At 36.2% G+C, this 19,344-nt stretch overlaps 4 protein-coding genes and 1 long non-coding RNA gene across 9 annotated transcripts in view; 2 read left to right on the top strand and 3 right to left on the bottom strand.

Moving 5' to 3' along the window:
- Hk (potassium voltage-gated channel subfamily A regulatory beta subunit hyperkinetic) overlaps positions 1-16,136 on the bottom strand; it is a 63,866-nt gene extending 47,730 nt beyond the window's left edge. Inside the window, exons 1-2 of one of the 4 annotated variants that reach the window (XM_089866237.1) lie at positions 15,728-16,136; positions 1,215-1,368 (exon numbers count right to left, since the gene is read on the bottom strand). In XM_089866237.1, the coding sequence (XP_089722363.1) occupies positions 1,215-1,264 (50 nt within the window). In that variant the 5' untranslated portion in view covers positions 1,265-1,368; positions 15,728-16,136. Of the gene's footprint in view, positions 1-606; positions 637-1,214; positions 1,369-7,931; positions 8,323-15,727 lie in introns of those variants that run through there. The other 3 variants (XM_089866236.1, XM_089866238.1, XM_089866235.1) reach the window with 3 other exon arrangements.
- Gas41 (YEATS domain-containing protein 4 Gas41) lies at positions 8,488-9,923 on the top strand. Its single transcript, XM_089866243.1, has 6 exons — positions 8,488-8,655; positions 8,715-8,901; positions 8,981-9,075; positions 9,144-9,236; positions 9,302-9,389; positions 9,621-9,923. The coding sequence occupies exons 1-6, from the start codon at positions 8,617-8,619 to the stop codon at positions 9,806-9,808; spliced, it is 690 nt and encodes a 229-aa protein (XP_089722369.1). The 5' UTR covers positions 8,488-8,616; the 3' UTR covers positions 9,809-9,923.
- LOC149702411 (uncharacterized) lies at positions 10,467-14,114 on the bottom strand. Its single transcript, XM_089866239.1, has 3 exons — positions 13,495-14,114; positions 12,199-12,992; positions 10,467-12,120 (listed from the first exon to the last, which is right to left on the bottom strand). The coding sequence occupies exons 1-3, from the start codon at positions 13,553-13,555 to the stop codon at positions 11,653-11,655; spliced, it is 1,323 nt and encodes a 440-aa protein (XP_089722365.1). The 5' UTR covers positions 13,556-14,114; the 3' UTR covers positions 10,467-11,652.
- On the top strand, positions 14,451-17,582 carry LOC149702409 (uncharacterized). The gene is made up of 2 exons (XR_016381734.1): positions 14,451-14,625; positions 16,292-17,582. It is a non-coding gene; the product is annotated as an uncharacterized LOC149702409 (long non-coding RNA).
- Arf1 (ADP-ribosylation factor 1) lies at positions 16,483-19,008 on the bottom strand. 2 transcript variants are annotated; one of them, XM_089866244.1, is made up of 4 exons: positions 18,870-19,008; positions 18,134-18,319; positions 17,833-18,068; positions 16,483-17,764 (listed from the first exon to the last, which is right to left on the bottom strand). In XM_089866244.1, exons 2-4 carry the CDS (start codon positions 18,279-18,281, stop codon positions 17,603-17,605), a joined length of 546 nt encoding a protein of 181 aa, XP_089722370.1. In that variant the 5' UTR covers positions 18,282-18,319; positions 18,870-19,008; the 3' UTR covers positions 16,483-17,602. The 2 variants fall into 2 exon arrangements, with proteins under 2 accessions (XP_089722370.1, XP_089722371.1); XM_089866245.1 differs by lacking the exon at positions 18,870-19,008 and adding an exon at positions 18,636-18,812.
- Positions 19,009-19,344: the final 336 nt, after the last annotated feature.

Here is a 19,344-nt window from a genome sequence, read left to right as displayed (position 1 = left end):
CACGTGGCTTAATTAATGGCGGCAAAGCCAGCCTATATTCGCAAGCCATGCGCTAAATTTCAAGTATAAGTTTTAAACAAGCTTTATATTTCGTTACTAATGGAAATATAACGTAGTTAAATATTATTAATTAGCGCCAAAAGCAACGTAATAATCAAATTTTGCGGACGTTACGTTTAATTAATTAATCTAATTAATTCGTAATAATTTATTAGTCTAAAATACTTCCGCCCGTATATTTATTACGCTACTTAATCGCGCTACTAAATTAATTAATTTTAAGTTTTTAATTAATAAAATATAATTTATATCTACGTTTCTAATAGGGAATCAGACGTTAGCCATGCCATTTAAATTAAGTATATGTAATATCATGCCAACCTCAGAAATAATTATTTCTTTCTACTTTATCATAAGTCCAATCAATATCCGTATAAATTCGATATATTAATATATTAATTCGTTTCCAAAAATAATTTTCAAAAGAAATATATCAAAAAATTTATCGGCGTAACCAAAAAAAAAAAATTAATTAACGTATCGTATAGTTCGATAATCGATAATTATTTACCCTCGATCGATTACGGAGAATTTTAAGAATCCTACCTTGTTCAATTTTCCAAAATATTCGACAGTCTATATTTCGACAACGAAAAAAATTTTAAAATTCTTGAAGAGATGAAAAAACATCGGTATTTTTTTTTTTAAAAAAAAATTTTAACGCTCGCAAAAATGTTTGAAAATCGATTTCAAGGTCACAAGAAATTATTTATCATCAATATGGCACCGCTTTCGAAAGTAATTAAAGTTAAATTAATTAGACTTATAGACCTTCGCCTGTTCCTATAGAAACGTAAAATTTAAAGAAAGATTTTATCTTTTTTGGACCCATAATTAAACATCTACTCATTTTTTAGTTAACTGGTTTTCTTAATTAACCAACTTACAACTCGTTTAACAACTTGTAACTAAAAATCTCTTTAGGTTATGATAGTCCAACTCTTTATCTATCCAATGATACTAACTAATCGAAGATTGGTTAATTAGGGCCCGAGAAAATGACCTTGGGGTCCAAAAATGTTCTTTCACGTACGTCTAAAGGTCTATTCTATTTACGCGCGATTTATTTATTTATTTATTTATTTAATTATTTTACTTTAATCGCGATCTTGGAATAAATAAAAAAAGGAGATATGGTTCGGTTCTTATTTTACCTTTCTTCGATGATAAGGTTGAGTTTATTGAGTTCGCTCTTGGCATTCATGAATGTATCTATAATTGGGGCGTAGGTCGCCCGAAAACAATACGCAAAACGATACTATTCTAGTCAAGCCCGGCAGGGACAATTCCACGTTGAATGGCCATTCACTATAAAAGACAGACAAATAGAAAATAACAATTAGTCAACTTGAAATTAATACATATTAATGTAATTTAATTTCCAAATAAAAACATTTCACCATACAATGAATCATAAGTTTATAAGCTATTTTTATAAGTTAAAATTACGTATTTTCGGACAGTGGAGAGGCGAAATAGCCCGGGGCCTCCTTTTACGTCCCCCCTTGTATTTTTAAAGGGGGACTGGGAGAGACTATGGCGCGCGAATACTTAGGCATCTCCAACCTTCTCCCTAATAAACTAGATATCCCTTCTTGGTAATACTTATGGAACATAAAACTTATGAATGATTGAAGTAATTATCATAGCAGTGAGCGAGTGAGTTTAGGTGGCCTTGATATACCATTAAAATCTTTTTGCACGTGCTCAGTTCTTTAATCTCCCCCCCCCCCTCCTCAGCAACTCGGGTAGCTTAATCACCAACTAATCATCCCCTTTAAAATGTGGATAAAGTTATCATTACTCCATATGTATTTCAGTATATAATAAATGGGAAACGAGGCGGTAGGTACATACGCTATCAACAAGGAGTAATATATAGATAGTAGTATTTTGGGGTGATAAGAGTAAGCGCGAGAGCGTTTAAAGTTAATTATGGTCGGATGAGAGATAAATAAATAAAAGCGTGTCGCCGCCGCTGCCACAAAATACGCGAGAAGAAATGTGTAGGTATATATTTTGCCTCCGTTGCCTCGTTATTCACGTTTAATGGAGCTGATCCCAAAAATAGCAACGGGAGCTCCACGAGGACCCTTTCCCGCCTCTTCCAAATATTTTTTAAAACTATTTTAACGACTGTATTAATTTTAGATAACGTGTTTACAAACTATGTAGGTTAAATGAAGTTTTATACACAGGTACAGGGATGCTACAGATTTTTTTCATTTCAATTTCCCTGATTGTCTAAATTCATTTCCCTGAAACGTTTCCCATTTTCACGTAGAAGTATTCTATTATCTTCTATTATAACCTTCTGTGATAACTAAATCCAACTGACATTCAAGTACATTACCATTATCATTCATTCGTACAATTTAACATCACCAACTGCTCTTGCATCGAAACTATAGCGTCTGATTAGAAATTAATTTTTAAACAGAGTGGCAACGTTATAGGCAATCGATTTAATGGCACGGTTACAGATTGGAGTCCGCTAATAATTTATATAAATATATAAAAATAAGCCATTTAATCAGGGGCCATCTAATGCATTCTATGACGCGCAAGCAGGCGCCACGTGACCCTATCCTTTCAGGACCATACCGGAGGAAAGCCTATACAGGGTGTTTATGAAAGATCTGTCCGAAATTAAGGAGGATGTTCTTTGGGAAATCAATTTTGAGTCGGAAATGTAAATGCCGTTCGGCCCATTCTTTTCGAGTATTTTAGGAATGACCCCTTAATTCTAGAGGGCCGGTAGGCCCTTCTAGATAAGAACCCACACCCTCCCGTAATGTTAAATGAAAATTCACAGATTTTTGCCGATTTTCCCATAGGAATAACATGGGGTTTTTGGTGCTCCTGTACATCGAATCATTTAAAAACTACATGGAAGTTAGCTTTCGGAATACTTTTAAATTAACAAGTAACTATTCAAGGTGTGCCTTTTTCAAGTTTCATCAAATTTAATTAAGTCTAAGTATGTTAATTTAATTAAAAACGTAAGTACCTCAAAAGATTATTCTACAGCAGACGACGCTAATTGTTCGTTACTCTACAGTAGACGACGCTAATTTGCCATTTCACCGCCTTGAAACTTTAACTTGATATTTTTCAATAAATATAACACTATATTTATTAAAAACTTCTCTGGCGGGTCTAATTTTCGTTTAATTATGTGTCTCGGTTGAAATTCTATACTTAAGATACCTTTTTAATTTATATTTTAGATGTTAGTTTCGACCAAGGCTTAAGTTGCCTTACTTAGGCCATGAATTTATAATAGAAGCTTACGCTTCATGGATATTTCCCTGTAGCCTTCAGTAAGGCATTTTGATTTTTAACACATTTATGTCACAAAAATTCGCGCGGGTGGGGACTGGGGGCTGATGACGTAGAAATTGAGGCAAACTTTTTTCTAAAAATAATTTCGCGCGCGCTACTCAAAATTAGAACTGGATCACGTGAAAAACTTCAAACCCCCTCTGAATTTACCTCAAATTCTACGTCACAAACGCGCGTGCCAGGCTGGTACTATTTCAGACGAGGAATAAATGTTGTGCGCGTTTTAAGGTGAGTGAAATATCCAGGAAGCGTAAGCTTCTATTATAAATCCATGCTTAGGCAGACTATTGAGTGAGTCTATGCAATGGGTGATTGTAAAAGCTGGAAGGATAGATGGATCAGTGTTGGAAATAAGGATATTTTTAAAACTGGACCTGTGGCCTAGGTATTTTAATTAAAATAACTGTCCACGGTGCCAATCACTGTAAACGTACAAGGGCAGTGCACGCAATGTCATGGATAATTGCAATCGTAAAGTGGACTGTAAAAGATACGGCTTTGATAGTTTAAAAATCGTGGCAGGTTTTATTTGAAGTTGGCTATATAGCTCGGGTTATAAAACGAATTGTGAGCCGTATCATATAAGAATTAGTAGAAGTGTAGAACCATTTTTAACCTCGTCCTAGAAGTGAAAAATTTCGCATTTCAGGCAAATATTATTTTATAATAGATTAATACAAATAAAGACTGAAGGAACAGATATTATATAAAAAAGGACTTGGTTTGCCCAAGCCTAAAAACAAAACGATAAGAGTTTTTTCCAGTTGACTGAAGCGCGGATATTTTATTTTTCTATATAATTTTAAAGACAATCTGTATTTTACTACTCTTTAATTCAATCTCCTGATTTTACTGGTAATGGATTTATTTCCTATAAATTAATTGAAATAAAATATTACTTATCTCAGATTTTTCATGATAAAATTTTTAAGAAAATGGAATTGTTGTTGAAAAATCTGAGATAAGTAATATTTTATTTCAATTAATTTATAGGAAATAAATCCATTACCAGTAAAATCAGGAGATTGAATTAAAGAGTAGTAAAATACAGATTGTCTTTAAAATTATATAGAAAAATAAAATATCCGCGCTTCAGTCAACTGGAAAAAACTCTTATCGTTTTGTTTTTAGGCTTGGGCAAACCAAGTCCTTTTTTATATAATTAAATTAGAAATAATTACCTTGAATCAGTTTCTTAATTAAATTAATTAGGGCTCATCCGTAAAACACTTTGACCAATCATAACTCGAAAACGGTGGCCAAAATGTCATTGAACACTTTCGACACTCCAAACCGCCCTAAATCTAACCCCATAATGTCTGATGGACCTTTCAGTAACACCCTGTATGGGCTTGAAGCCAAGGAAAATCTAAAATCAATTGCATCCTAGACTTCCTCCTTGGCCGGCCTCATTCGTTGATATTACGACGCATTCTATTAGGAATGCGATCACGGAAACAAGACTTAGAACAAAGAAACAAACAAGCAGCTTTGAAGCTAAGAAATAATTTGCGTAACCCTTGCCAACTTTTTACAACAATTGTTTCCATCTCAGCTACTGCTAGCTGTCGCGAAATGTTATTTTCGAACTAACTTTATCGTGTTTTAAGAATCAACGTCTTAATTACAGACTTAAGAAACAAGTTACAAGGCAACTTCGTCGATCTATCTGATAGTAACGCTGCGTTTGTTGGTTGCAGGGATATATATGTGAAATAAGTTAATTTGACGCAATTTTCTAAGATCTAGTTAAGGAGTGACGTAGGACTTAGATTCTGGTAAAACGACACCTGCTTAGGCGCTGTCAAAGACTTAGTATCGAGTATTTTACTAACTAGTTAAGGTAAAACCCTCGCGTAATCAATTTCAACTGTAACAATATAATAAGTGTCAAAATTATAGAATATATTTCATAATTTTATAAAATTATAGAATATATTTCATAGTTAAATTCTAAACTTTCACAGTATATAAAAAAAATTCATCCCATATTAAAAATTAAAACGTCTAATTAAAAAAATTAAAAATAAATATACCTTCATTAAATTAAAAAGCTTGGGGGAATATTAAATTTTAATTTAGCTAATTTCATTCATCCCCCCTCTAAAAATAAAAATACGTAACAAAGAGCGACTGAAACGCGACAAAGCCAACTCAAAATAAGGTTTCGATTTCTTCCATAATGTAACATTACACTCTCCCTTTACCCATACATAAAGGGAAAGTAGATAAATAAACCATTTCTATGGGAGAGAGAGAGAGAAAGAGGGAAGCGAAAGTCTCTCTCATTAATTAATTCCTTCTGTATTTGCTCTCTGAAAATAACTGCAACAAGAGAATACGGTTGCTAGGGGCAACCAAAATTACTATAGGAGAATATTGCACCCGTATTGCCATAGCATAGCGTGTAACGCCCGCGAATTGAACATCAGTCCGGGCCGCTTGGTAGAATGTATGCATGTATATATTATATAGTAATACCAAGAGATACCACAAAATTCCCCGTGAACTCGACATCCAAATTAAATATAACTCTTCATATCATACGTAACATTCCTGCAGGGAAAGCGGGAATTCCGAACGTCTGACAATTGTCTTTTTCCACGTGCAAAAATATATAATAATAATGAAGGTACGCGAGAGATCAAGATTCTAGTATATCAAGGTCATCCTAAAGAAATCAGTGCTTCCTTTAGAAAGTTCTACAAAACCCATGGAATTATAATTAGGAAGTAAAAATGTGAGCGCGCAATTCAGATTCATTCCGCTATTCAAAATACCTTTCTAAATGCTTAAATTAAAGACCAGTAACTGGTTGGCAACACTGTATGAATAACGCTTCTACAATTAAAGTCACGTGACAATCGAGATGAAGAAATTGTGCCTTGCCAAAAAGAGAACTAACCTGAGGCTGATTCTTAATTTCCGAATTTGAAAACAATACTTGAATGAATTCGGTATTAATTAGTTAGTTACTAAGCAATCATATTCAAAGGATTGAGTCAAAAATAGCTTTAAAACGCGATATTGACCAGTCTACTAACAAAGGCTTAAATCAGGTCATTCATTCATTTTTGTTTCGTTGTGTATTAACTTAAATCTCGTCTGCTATTCGACCACGAGCGCATAAAACTAACCCTTAGGCTTAGGTTCAATATTTAAGGCCAAAAAGCTTGTAAAAAAACCCGGTGTCGCTCAATACGTCAATATATTCAAAAACAGGCGCAAAAATACGCGTTTCCCAAAAACCTTTCTTATCAACTTAACCAATCTAAAAGCGACATTACATTGGGTGTGGTTAAACGATTACGCGGGCAGTAGATACTTAAAATTTCCCTGTAAAGTGGGTGACTATAGTATATAGCTTTTGGGAAAAATCTATACGTGAGAAGCCTTACAAGGGTTAAAACCAAGGCAAAACTATATAACTACATATAACAACACCACGTCCTACTAAGGCTATATATGTTTACGATCATTTAACCGATATCCACGAAAGTGTATAAAAGAAAAACAAGGCCTAACAATTGACGTACGTCTATACTTACAATGAAGAACCCCGTTTTTTTTTCAGGCTTTTAAGGCCTCGTAAAATCCTGTATAATATTCCGAATACTGCGGTAAAAACCACCACGACACAACACGACACGACAAGCACCAGGCGGGTTTTAATAATGGGCAAAAAAAGGCCTTAATTTTAAGTTTAAAGTCAAGTGGGGAGTCTGAACCAAAAACTTGCGACTGCAATTAACTCAAAAGACAATTGCACCCTTATAAAGGGTATAATAGTACTTGAAGGATATGAGGGGAAGTCCGCGTAACGCGCTCTAAGGGTTAGAAAAATGAAAAATTCCCTCCAATTGGGTAGCTGCCGCGCCTTTTAGAATCGAGCTGTACATTTACGTGAAAAGAAACATTAACAGAGCGCTACGAAATCGATTCTGGGCCAACATAACCCTTTGCTGCCACGGGGCTCTTTTTATAAATGCTTCTTTCTATACTGCACTGCATTTTATTAGAGCTCCCATTCCATTCCTAAAACTACATCTACATTTTTAGACAAAAGTTCTTCTTACATACAACCACCAATAATAATATTGTTCTAAAATGTTCCAACGAAGTCTAATTTGTTAGGCCTATTTATGTTAAATTATTTAAGGAATATCGCGTTTATTATTTGGAAGTACATTAGAAACGGAAGAAGGGAATGAAAGCAGGAGTGCATGTGCCGAGTGTTGTATTGCGTAATTTCTATATAACGGGACATTAGGGGGTTTGGAAAAACGTGTTTCCACCGTATTTAACCTACTATTGCGGAAAGGCCTCGCGCTAGGCGTAGTCTAGACTAGGAGAGGAGAGAGAGAGAGGCATCCCCCTTCACACTAAAAAGAAAAGGCTAGATATTGGGGAGCGATAATAAAAAGGCCGAAGATAAAAAATTCCCCTCTTTCTTTGCAAGGAAATAATAAGGACGTTTTTAAAAGGCTTCACTCGTTAATAAACCCGTAGCGAAGTTCAAAACTTACCAGATATCGTAGGCACCGATTTTACAAAGACCTTCATGGTTTTCACCTTTCCCTAAGCCTATTTCACAGATTTTGCACAGCTACATCACACCGAAAATGCTGCACTGCCGCGCTGCAGATACAAAAATCAACCGATTAAACTACTAGATGGCGCTACCGAACGGGCGCGGAAAATTTGATTTTTTTCAAAATGATGTCACGCGTGACGTTTCCCCAGGATAGCTCCGCCTCCATAGAGGCTTTCTCTCTCTGATATTTCTCCTCATCATCACTCTTCCGCATCCCCGCGGATATAGGATGAATTGCGGCATCATCTTTGATCATTTTGTAGAATGTATGTTTACGTTTTTCTTTACGCCGACACATTTTTTAGGCTTAGCTATCAGGAGAAGTATACCTACTAGGGGCCAGCAGTTTATATCGGGGTCTACATTATTACGCTATGAACTCTGAATACTAATCGATAGTGAATTTTTCATTGTTTTCTCACTCGTTGAAATTGATTATCTTAATTTAATCAATTTAATACTATCTTAGAAAAGAAAATTATACCGGGGTAGGAAATAATATTTTAGTGAAAATGAATTAAATATTTCCAGCACTGTCTCTATGATCTGTCGTCTGCTGCCCAGTGAAGGTTAAGCCTCGGTTAATATTTAGGTGAAATATTCAAATATCACAAAAAATGACAGAATTTGGTCCCGATTCTGGCGGTAGAGTTAAGGTAAATTAATATTTAGGCTAAGTTAACGTATCAAACACTAATTATTATACGATTAACAGGGTCTAACAATAATTAAACCGATTGTTTACGGGAATATCGCTCGTTACTTTGGTAAGAAACGCGAGGAAGATGGGCACACGCATCAATGGACTGTTTATGTCAAACCCTACAAGAATGAAGATTTGTCAACTTACGTCAAGAAGGTTCATTTTAAATTGCACGAAAGTTATCCCAATCAAAACAGAGGTAATTAACATTATTATCTGTTACTTTGCATTGTACACCTTGTCTCTAACATGCCACACGTTTGTGGTTTTTTTTTTAGTTGTAACAAAACCACCTTATGAAGTTACCGAAACAGGTTGGGGAGAGTTTGAAATTGTTATTAAAATATTCTTTCAAGATCCAAATGAGAGACCCGTACGTATACTCATTTCTTAAATGAACATTAACATTATCATCCTTAACAAGTAAAATTGCAATTTAAGGTCACTGTCTATCATATTTTGAAGTTGTTTCAAAGTGAAAGCAACATTCTCTTGGGCAAAAAACATTTAGTTTCTGAATTTTACGATGAAATGGTACGTAAATTTAGTCAAAACTTTCCCCTAAGTACAATAAATGTTTGGGTGTAATTATCATTTAGATATTTCAAGATCCTTCTGCAATGATGCAGCAATTATTAACGAGCACGAGACAATTAACATTAGGCCCTTACAAACACGAAACAGATTGTAAGTATTATTTCTTCATGCAACAATTATTCAAATTCTTTCGAGCTAAGCCTAATTTAAACTGTGTTGGCGAAAACCAATTAAAAACAATCAAATCCTTTATCATCAGAATTGTCAGATTTTTGCGGTATTTAATTTCTCAGAACAGAGAAAGTATTTTCTCTCAAATTTCTCTATTCAAACCTTTCTTCCTCTCTTTCTCTTTCTCTTTCTCTTTCTTTTACTCTGCAGTTGAAGAGAAAAAAGAGAAAACATTGGCACAGTGCCTATCTGCCAAGAATAAGATTCGTTTAGAGATTGCCGATATGAAGGACAAGTTAAAATTAGTTCGCAAGTCAATTGCCAAATTGCGCGACGATATATCAAAACTCGAACATTCGCAAGAGCAAACAGATCGAGATAAGAGTTCAGTGTCATGAAAAAATAAAGTTATTAGACCCCCCATCATTGCAAATTGAATTTATTCCAGATATTTTCAGAATGCGTGAAAAATGTACATATTTTTGTTAAACTAAACTAATAAAATGATTTCTTGGTTTTAAGGAACTTTAATTTATTTCAAAAAGTTACAAATAATGTTACGAATAAAAGACGCATCAATTACAAAGGTGTGTTTATGTTTCAATGCAATTTTTTTACAATCAACAGAAATTATCAAAGTAATTAAAACAAAGCCTATTTTAGTTGGCAGTCTCTAGAAATCAATGTTCAGCTTCAAATTAGGTTTGATAACAAGTCTAATCATCGTAATTATTGTGTTCAATTTCACGCAATAAAGCTTGAGAGCGTGGAGTGCCCCGGAACAAGCTTACAATAAAGCTTGAGAGCGTGGAGTGCCCCGGAACAAGCTTACAATAAAGCTTGAGAGCGTGGACTGCCCCGGAATAAGCTTACAATAAAGCTTGAGAGCGTGGACTGCCCCGGAACAAGCTTACAATAAAGCTTGAGAGCGTGGACTGCCCCGGAACAAGCTTACAATAAAGCTTGAGAGCGTGGACTGCCCCGGAACAAGCTTACAATAAAGCTTGAGAGCGTGGATTGCCCCGGAACAAGCTTACAATAAAGCTTGAGAGCGTGGACTGCCCCGGAACAAGCTTACAATAAAGCTTGAGAGCGTGGACTGCCCCGGAACAAGCTTACAATAAAGCTTGAGAGCGTGGACTGCCCCGGAATAAGCTTACAACTTGAAGGAGAGAGTAATGGAGTGGAAACCCCCATACCTTAAGCGTTGCCTTTGTACCCCCACCTACGGCACCATAGTCCTCCCATCATTCCCAGCGGTTAGGTAGGGTCGTGCCGGACGAAATTGTAAAGGACGCTCCCTCTATCTCAAAAATAGAAGCTAGTTCTCATTCAAATAAAATGGCGCTACGCGGCAGCACTTAGCAATCGCCTACGGAATGGTAGGGGCGTGCGCGAGGTACACTGGGAGAGATATGGTGCCGCAGGTCGCCCATCATCATTTCCAATCCATCTGACTCCCTTATCCCTGCTTACAATAAAGCTTGAGAGCGTGGACTGCCCCGGAACAAGCTTAAAATAAAGCTTGAGAGCGTGGACTGCCCCGGAACAAGCTTACAATAAAGCTTGAGAGCGTGGACTGCCCCGGAACAAGCTTACAATAAAGCTTGAGAGCGTGGACTGCCCCGGAACAAGCTTACAATAAAGCTTGAGAGCGTGGAGTGCCCCGGAACAAGCTTACAATAAAGCTTGAGAGCGTGGAGTGCCCCGGAACAAGCTTACACTAGAGAGCGTGGACTGCCCCGGAACGAGCTTACATTAGAGAGCGTGGACTGCCCCGGAACCAGCTTACATTAGAGAGCGTGGACTGCCCCCCGGAACAAGCTTACACTAGAGAGCGTGGACTGCCCCGGAACGAGCTTACACTAAATAGTGCGGACTGCCCCGGAACAACCTTACAATAAATAGTGTGTATTTTTTTTATTGCTTACTGTGTTCGTGAAAGTGTGAAATAATTTGCAAAATATGCGGTTCTCAATAAAGTTTTAGGCAGCGGCAGTTATGTAACGAAAATATTAAGATAATTCCGATAAAAATTAAATTTAGTAGTCCTAAACATGCTTAAAAATAAGCTATGAAATTTTATTTGGTTATCGATCTTCAACTACTTGAGCTTTCAAAAATTGTACGCGTTAATATATGATATCCCAGCCAGGATATAGAACGCTCTATTTACGCGCGTTCAACGATGGTATACTAACTTGTATTTACAACTAACTATACTTTGGATCCCAGTTTATTTTCAAGAACTATCATTGGCTCCTTGTTCATTTTCAACGGGTTGTAGATAAAACCGTGTTCGATCGGGTATTCCGAGTTCGCATAGCGTTTTGGTAAAATCGTCGAATACCCTGGGCGTTTCCTCGCCATTGTCCAATTGTAATTGGTATCGAGGCAGTTCCTCAACTTCCGTCAGTGACGTTTCGTTAAATCGATGCAGGGCAAAGTTCAAGACTGTTTCGAGAGTGTCCTCGAAATCAAAGTATTTTTGCAACTCGTCTCCGTTTGGTAGACGAATGCCTACACACAAAAGCGTGTCCCTCTCACTGTTTCTATCGGTTTCCTGAGTGTCCAGATGAACTTCCTCCTCATCCGAAGGCTTGTCTTCCAGGATTTCTTGGTCGTCTACGATGCCGTCGTCCTCTGACATTTGGGTTTCAGTCGAGTCGCTTCTGTCGTCTTCCCAGTTGGACATGTCGTCCACTTCCTCCTGTAGGACATAATTACTTATGACAAACGCGCTTGGATGCTTAGTTACTTCGAGTTATTAACTTTTTGCTGTACAAACCTCATTGGATTTACAATCATCCTCGTTTCCATTATCGTCACCATTGGATAAAGCGGAGGAAATGATGGTAAAAGTTCTAGACCGAACTATGGGTCTCAATGGCGGTAATTTGGGCTTTTCTAGGGTCACTTCCGTTGTTGAATTCCATAACGTCGTACCATTGTCCAACAAGGATCCTTGTAAATTCCTCAACTCTCTGTCAACATCGGGTCTACTTATTTCCAATAAGTCTTCGTGAGAATATTTCCCAGATTGCATTGCAGCGGCTTCCTCTTTGGTTAAACAACCAATGGCCGGTAAAGGCGTGTATCTACACATTCCCAATTGACCCGAGTCAATATCTTCGGGTGAAAGGTCACTCGTCCACGCATCGTCACGCGCGTTGTCCGCCGATTTGGCTCGCGTTCTCAGCCTGTTTTTGTCCGTTCTTAACCATAGTCCGCCAAGTGGTACGGCCGCGCTCATACGTTTGACCGTTTCCAAGTCACCCAAACTAACATCCAAGGATATGGCCGATTTCATATGTCCTTTCAAGGTCAATTTCCCGGCGGAGAGAAAGGTCGCCGAAGAGTTTTTAACAACACCACTTTTAAACGAGCCTAAACGGACTTGGTCCAGGGAGAAACGGCGATCTACAGAGGACATGAAACCGTTTGTACAGACTGGAGGCATCATTTTGGATTGTTGATCGTCTTTAGAAGGAAACCATACTCGGACACCACCGATATTGTCCGATTCTCTACCATTTGGAGAGGACAGAGCAGAAATTACGGGTAATTTTCCTGGAATTCTACCTTTTAAGGTAGAAAAACATAATTAAAATTCCTGATGCCTTAAAATCGAGATTAATATCAGTGGATACTTCATTTTTGAATATCATTATCGCGGAATGTCGTCAAAAGATGCTATCAACTCTATTTGAATTGTTTTTTTTTTTTTTTTTACATTTCGTAATATTTCGCGGAAAAAGTTGGTTTTGTTTGTAAATAAATTTAATTATTATAGAAGCCTTAATTCAGCCAATAATTTCAAACAAAAGGAACTGAAATTCTCCTAGAAAAAATTGGTTTGTTACGGGACTGTTGGTCCTGTCTGAGATTGGAGACACCATTAAAATAATAATGAAAATTATCTCAAATACAATACACCTACAAAATTGTAGTGTATCTCAATATACTTATAAAGTATCCATGAAAATATAAGTTAATATATACATCAAATACCTTATAATTAGGCATAGAAATGATATCCAAAAAAGTGTCCCATTATTAAAAACAATAAAACTGAAATACTAACCTGTTGCGAAGGGAACTGGTGCGCAGCCTAACTGGGTTCGAACCCGTGGTTTCTCACTCATAACGGGACACTACTATATAAACTGACCACGCTTGACCAGTGATGCGATTATTAATAGAGAGAATCACCTTCTATATCATCACCTCCTCATCATTTTAAAAATAATTAAACGCGAGTTACCAACGCGATGTTACGCGACGTGCGAATATTTTATCCTAATTTTGACCAACTATGAATGTTATAGGTAGCGTCCGTCACAACAACAGTACAACACACTTCAGTCAACCTATAGTGTTTCCCACCATTAAGATTTTCGTTAAGTTACAGTAGAGAGGCGAATAAACAATCGGTTTCCCTTGGCAACCCAGAAGTATCGGAGTGAATGCAGTTGGTATTTTGCACGCGATATTCCTACCCCCCCCTCGTGTCAAGTTTATTTTTACCCCCTTCTCCTTTTGCGTTGTTTATTTTTTGACAGGCTAGGGTTAGTGTAAGGCTTAAGGTGAAAATCGTGGGGCATGAAACCATTGAGTTCTAATAGAAAGATATATGTTCTGAACTCAATGCATGAAACTTAATTATGTTTTCAGTCAGGTTATCCCTGAACAATTTTTGTCAATACCGCCGATAATTTTTACGCGTTTATCAGAGCCTATTATAGTGACCACGATGGGAGTTGCTAGTCAATCTTCAAAATTGGTACTGAAATATTATTATTTCAACAGTTCTGACCGTGAAACGTCACACCCTTCTATCTCTTACTGGAGTTTCATCCCCCTAATGGTTGGAAACAGTATTCTACGCGCAAAAATGCCAACCAGAGGGGGGCTGCGTGACGTCAGATTATCTCTTCCCCCTAGCCAGCTGTTAGCTCCCTATAAAGAGTGTCGAGCCCCTCGGCGAAAGGCTACTCTAGAGGCGGGACGGGCTGGCCTGAAAAAACGTTTCAATATTTTTGGAGGTCACGTCCCTCTCGTTCTCGGAAGGATCGCCGGGGACCCTCCGGACGTGCTTGGACCCTCCGGACGTGCTTTGACAAAATTGGGTCTAGGTTGAGACCGCCGCCAAGAATTGATTATATTTAAATCACATTATTTATAATTAACAGCGCACGAAAGACTCCCACACACGGTAAGATTACGCGTCTACTTAGAAGCCAATTCACATACAGCGATATAGAAAGTTTCAGGTGTCTGAGAAACTATGACAATTTAAATGTTAAGCGAAAACGCTATGAGGGTATGATAGAAAAAATTGTCCTCTTTCGAATGGTACTTAGTATTTGTTGGTAACATCAACCAGAGCTTAGGGTAATAAGATTAAATCAAAAAGCATAGACTTTTAACTTTTTTTGAAATATTCCTAACTCTGGAAATTGCTTTGGGCAGTGAAGTTTGTAAGTCAATATGTACCGGAAAAAAATATTCACTTGAGTAGTTGTGTAAAAAAACCATTTTCGGCACTCTCTACATAGGTTTGTTGTACTTCGAACGCCGCCTACGTTTATTGGTTACCAATAATTACGCCTATTGGTGGACCAAGACTTTCTCTCTCGTTAATGTAAGAGTTATCGGTTCAGTTCGGTTCGGGGTGAAATATAAGTGGTATAACATAAGTCTTGTATGCAGAAAAAAAATTGCGCGACTTTGCCTTAGAAACTGAATTAATTTTAGTAACTAGAAATCCAATTATGGTGAATGATATGTAGCGGTGTATCACTGCCTTGATTGGGGTTTTATAAATGAAAACGAGACAGTGTGAAAGAGCAAAAATGATTGATGTCCATTAAGGGACCCGCCATTAAATTGACCTTCACTTAGAATAGAGTACAGTAGCACCCCATGATATCTTCCCACGAAACGTAAACACACTCAAAGGCTGTGATCTTATACTACTCAATCAAGCCCTTATTTTTTACTTTCAAAGGTCAAAGTTGATCAGAATACTAATAACTATGGAAACAAAAAATGCCCCAAAAAAAAGGGTCCAAAACTCGCAATCAAGTTAGTTGTCGCGGGGAGGGAAAGAATCATCACCTTAAAGTCACCAATTATATGAAATGTACATGATGTACGCTACTTTCGATTGAAAATTAAGTGTTGCCATCTATTTAAGTAGCTAAAATGACTAATAATTAAATATAATGAACTATATCGGGATCAGACCGTCAAACTTTTACAGAACAAACATTGCTTAAGAAAAATAAATTCCCGTGATAGAAATTGTAGCCTACCATTTCATTTATGTGTCTTGATCAATATTTCGTCTGTCCATTTGTCCATCGCTGTCCAAGATTTATGTTGGCATTGTAAAATGTTGAGGAGTTCGTTTAGTCCTTTAGTTAAAATAAACCTAGGCCCACGTTAGAAATTGGCGGCAGTTGGCGGCCAGCCACTCGCCGCTCGGTGACTCGGGTTGCATATCTTAACCCTCGGTCAAGTTATATTTTCGATCTCATAATTGAAAAATAACTTAATAATTCACCATAACATTGTAGCTATTTTATCAATCCTGGTATGACGGAATATTTTTCAATTAAACATCACTTATAACGCGTATAATTTCCGATTTTGAACATCATAATGAACTGCTGGATTTTACGCCACGGCTAACCGCCGGTTTCAAACATTCAAAATACGCCGGGGGGGAAGGGATAAACCCATGACCACACACTGACGCAGGTGCGGAAATAAGCACCAGCGTCCAATCATGGCCCAATTTTAGAAAACTATAAACTTTTCGAATTTTATTAATACTTTGAAACGATAATAATCAAAATAATGTTTTTTGTCCATAGACAATGATAAAATACTTAGAATAAATATCCGATAAAAGTACTGTACTTACTTCCGCCTTTGTGAAATTCACCGGAGCCGGACACGTGATAAATACGAAACCAAGGCCGCAATGGACACGTGATACGCAACCAAAGAGTAATAAATCAAGGACATCACACTAAATAAATCCGCAATGCATAAAAAACGCAAATTCTACTAGACAAAATTTATTTTTAGTACCAATACAGAACAAAAAAAAACCTCTACAGCTATAATGATGGCAGAATATACTATTTACGGGTGCCAAAGTACAGACTTTTACATGAATTGTTTTTCTTCACTCAAAAAAGAAAAATGAAAGCACTTTTTTCTCTTTTATAGTTCGAAAGATTTCCGATACTATTTAGTATACAAAGTGTTGAAAATTTTGGGCAAGAAAAATAGAAAAAAAAGATGAACTCAGTGCCTTTTTATTAATAAATTTAGGCTTATAATTAGTTTAAATTTATTCTTAACGGGATGTAACGCCGACTTTTAACTTAAAAATTATTTCATTATGTACATATTGAGAAATGAAGAAGGGGAAAAAAATATTTTCCGAATCTTTCCCATAAATTAATTAGACCCCGATATTATTTTCTTTTTAAAAAACAACTGTTCCAATTCGAAATAACTCAATTTTGTTGTTGTTTTTAATTTCATACTGTTACAATGAATTTTGATGTTGTTTTATTTTTATTTGAAAGCTAGTTACGTTGGGAGTAAAGAGAAAAAATACAATTGGTTTGAGTTTTTATTCTTTCTTAAACACAAATATATAAAACGATCAGAAAAATAAACGTTAGAGATAAATTACAACTGAAAAAGTTCTGTATTTCTTTTTTTTATTTCCATCGTAACAGCTTTCTTTAAATTGTCATACTATTTCGGTAATTTCTTTTTCTTACAGTAAATATAAAATAGGCGATATTGCGGATTATTTAGGCAAAAACGTTGGTGAAGGGAAAAAAGGCCAAGAGTTAAAATAAACAATTTAATTTTACCAAATATTTAATTACGGTTTTTTACTCCTTAAACTATGGAATTTTTTTTTAAATATATAAAGTTTTATATTTTAAGAAATATTAAAAATTAAAGAGGAACGCGAAAGGGGCCTTTTTATTTGTTTTTCTTTACTTTTTTTGGTCGTTTTTTTTAATCTGATTTGCTGATTTTGTTTTTGTAATGAGAAGCACAGTTTTTTTTTACCGAATTTTGTTTTTCTTTTGTTTTTTTGACCAATTTTGAGGGGGCAGATGGGGTTCAAGGAAATATTTTATTAGAAAGTGCGTTCATTTCTGATTTTTCAACTGATTGGAAAGCCAGTCAAGCCCTTCATAGAGACCGTCACCACTTGTGGCACATGTTGCTTGAATGTACCAGTTACGATTACGTAAGGAATGTAGACCCAGTTTATCAGTGATTTCTGCGGCGTTCATGGCGTTTGGTAAGTCCTAATTGTGGTAAATTAGGATTAGTTCAGGAAGGATTAAGGGGGAGGGGGAGAGGACAAGATATTTACCTGTTTGTTTGCAAATATCAATAAGACAGCATCTCTAAGTTCATCTTCCGCTAACATTCTCATTAATTCTTCTCTGGCTTCTCCTATTCTTTCCCTGTCATTGCTGTCTACCACAAAGATCAAACCTTGCGTGTTTTGGAAGTAATGTCTCCATAAAGGCCTAATTTTATCTTGACCACCGACATCCCATACGGTAAAACTGATGTTCTTATATTCTACCGTTTCAACATTGAAACCTGACCAAAAACGCGCCAAAAATGATTAAAAGCAGCTCCCCACTTAAATAACTCAATTGGCTTACCAATGGTTGGAATTGTCGTTACAATTTCTCCTAACTTTAATTTGTATAATATTGTGGTTTTACCAGCAGCATCGAGTCCTACCATCAATATACGCATTTCCTTCTTGCCAAAAAGGCCTTTGAATAAATTAGCAAAGATGTTTCCCATGTTTGAAGAGTTTACTAGCAGAAATCACCAAAATTGATCTGGAAAGAAAAGCAAAATGGATGCAAATGAAGGCTAATTTAAATATGAATTAAGACATAAGCAATTAAAAGGTTTTCTTAAATGGAACAAGGTCAAATAGGTAAAGAAAAAACTAGGCGTAATTATTCAATGTTATCCTATTGTTTCAAGGCCTTACCCTCCTCAGTATTAATTAGATTACTAATTAAACAATTCGATTAAATATATTCACATATTTGCGTAAAATTTGTTAATTTTAAGAAAAATAATTACAATTTTACGGAGTGGGGAATTAATAATTCTCCTTAACTATGTCTAAATTACGAACATTTTTACCTAAAATTGGGAGGGGAGGTTTACACACACAGCGTTGTCGACGAAAATTACGAAGCCGTTAGGCTTAACTATAATGAATTTAACTCCCACTTCGGTAACTCCAACTCGCGATTAACTTAAAGATTTTAAACGTTACTATTTACGAATATAGTCAAACAATAATAAATTTGAAGAGTACACGATCCTTTTATATTAGAGAACGAATAATAAATGACACAAAATACATAGACTTACCGGTTTCTGCGAGTAAAAGATGGCTGACGCTATGACAAAAAGACTTGGCAAACGTTCAGAAATACTACGAAATCCCTGCCACGTCGTGTCACGACAATACTGCCACCTCACTGGCTAAACACTGCGCAAAATGAGTCACTAATATCAGTTCAAACACTGGAGGTCTAATGATGTAATGACAGTTTCCTATTGTTATGATAAGAAAAATAGGCCAAAATAATGCGTTATTATAATCTCACTCATTACCAAATACGTGTTTATTAATATTTGGCAGTAAATATAACACGCTCCACCTCATAAAGGTGACAGGGGTGAAAGGTTGATCTAGGGCCTATTGACATTGTTTATTTGTTTGTTTAAAATATTTCCATCATTTTGTGATGGAATATACTTTCCGTATTAATTCACAAAAACGTTTTTTTACATTTTACAAACCTACTAAGAATTTAATTTGATCATGAAAAATAAGCTTATT

Source organism: Phalangium opilio, unplaced genomic scaffold, assembly GCF_054372755.1.
Source record: "Phalangium opilio isolate 3A_F unplaced genomic scaffold, DU_Popi_V2 ptg000017l_1, whole genome shotgun sequence".
NCBI lineage: Eukaryota > Metazoa > Arthropoda > Arachnida > Opiliones > Phalangiidae > Phalangium > Phalangium opilio.
The sequence above is the reverse complement of the archived record's forward strand: the minus strand, read 5'-3'. Positions and strand labels throughout refer to the sequence as shown.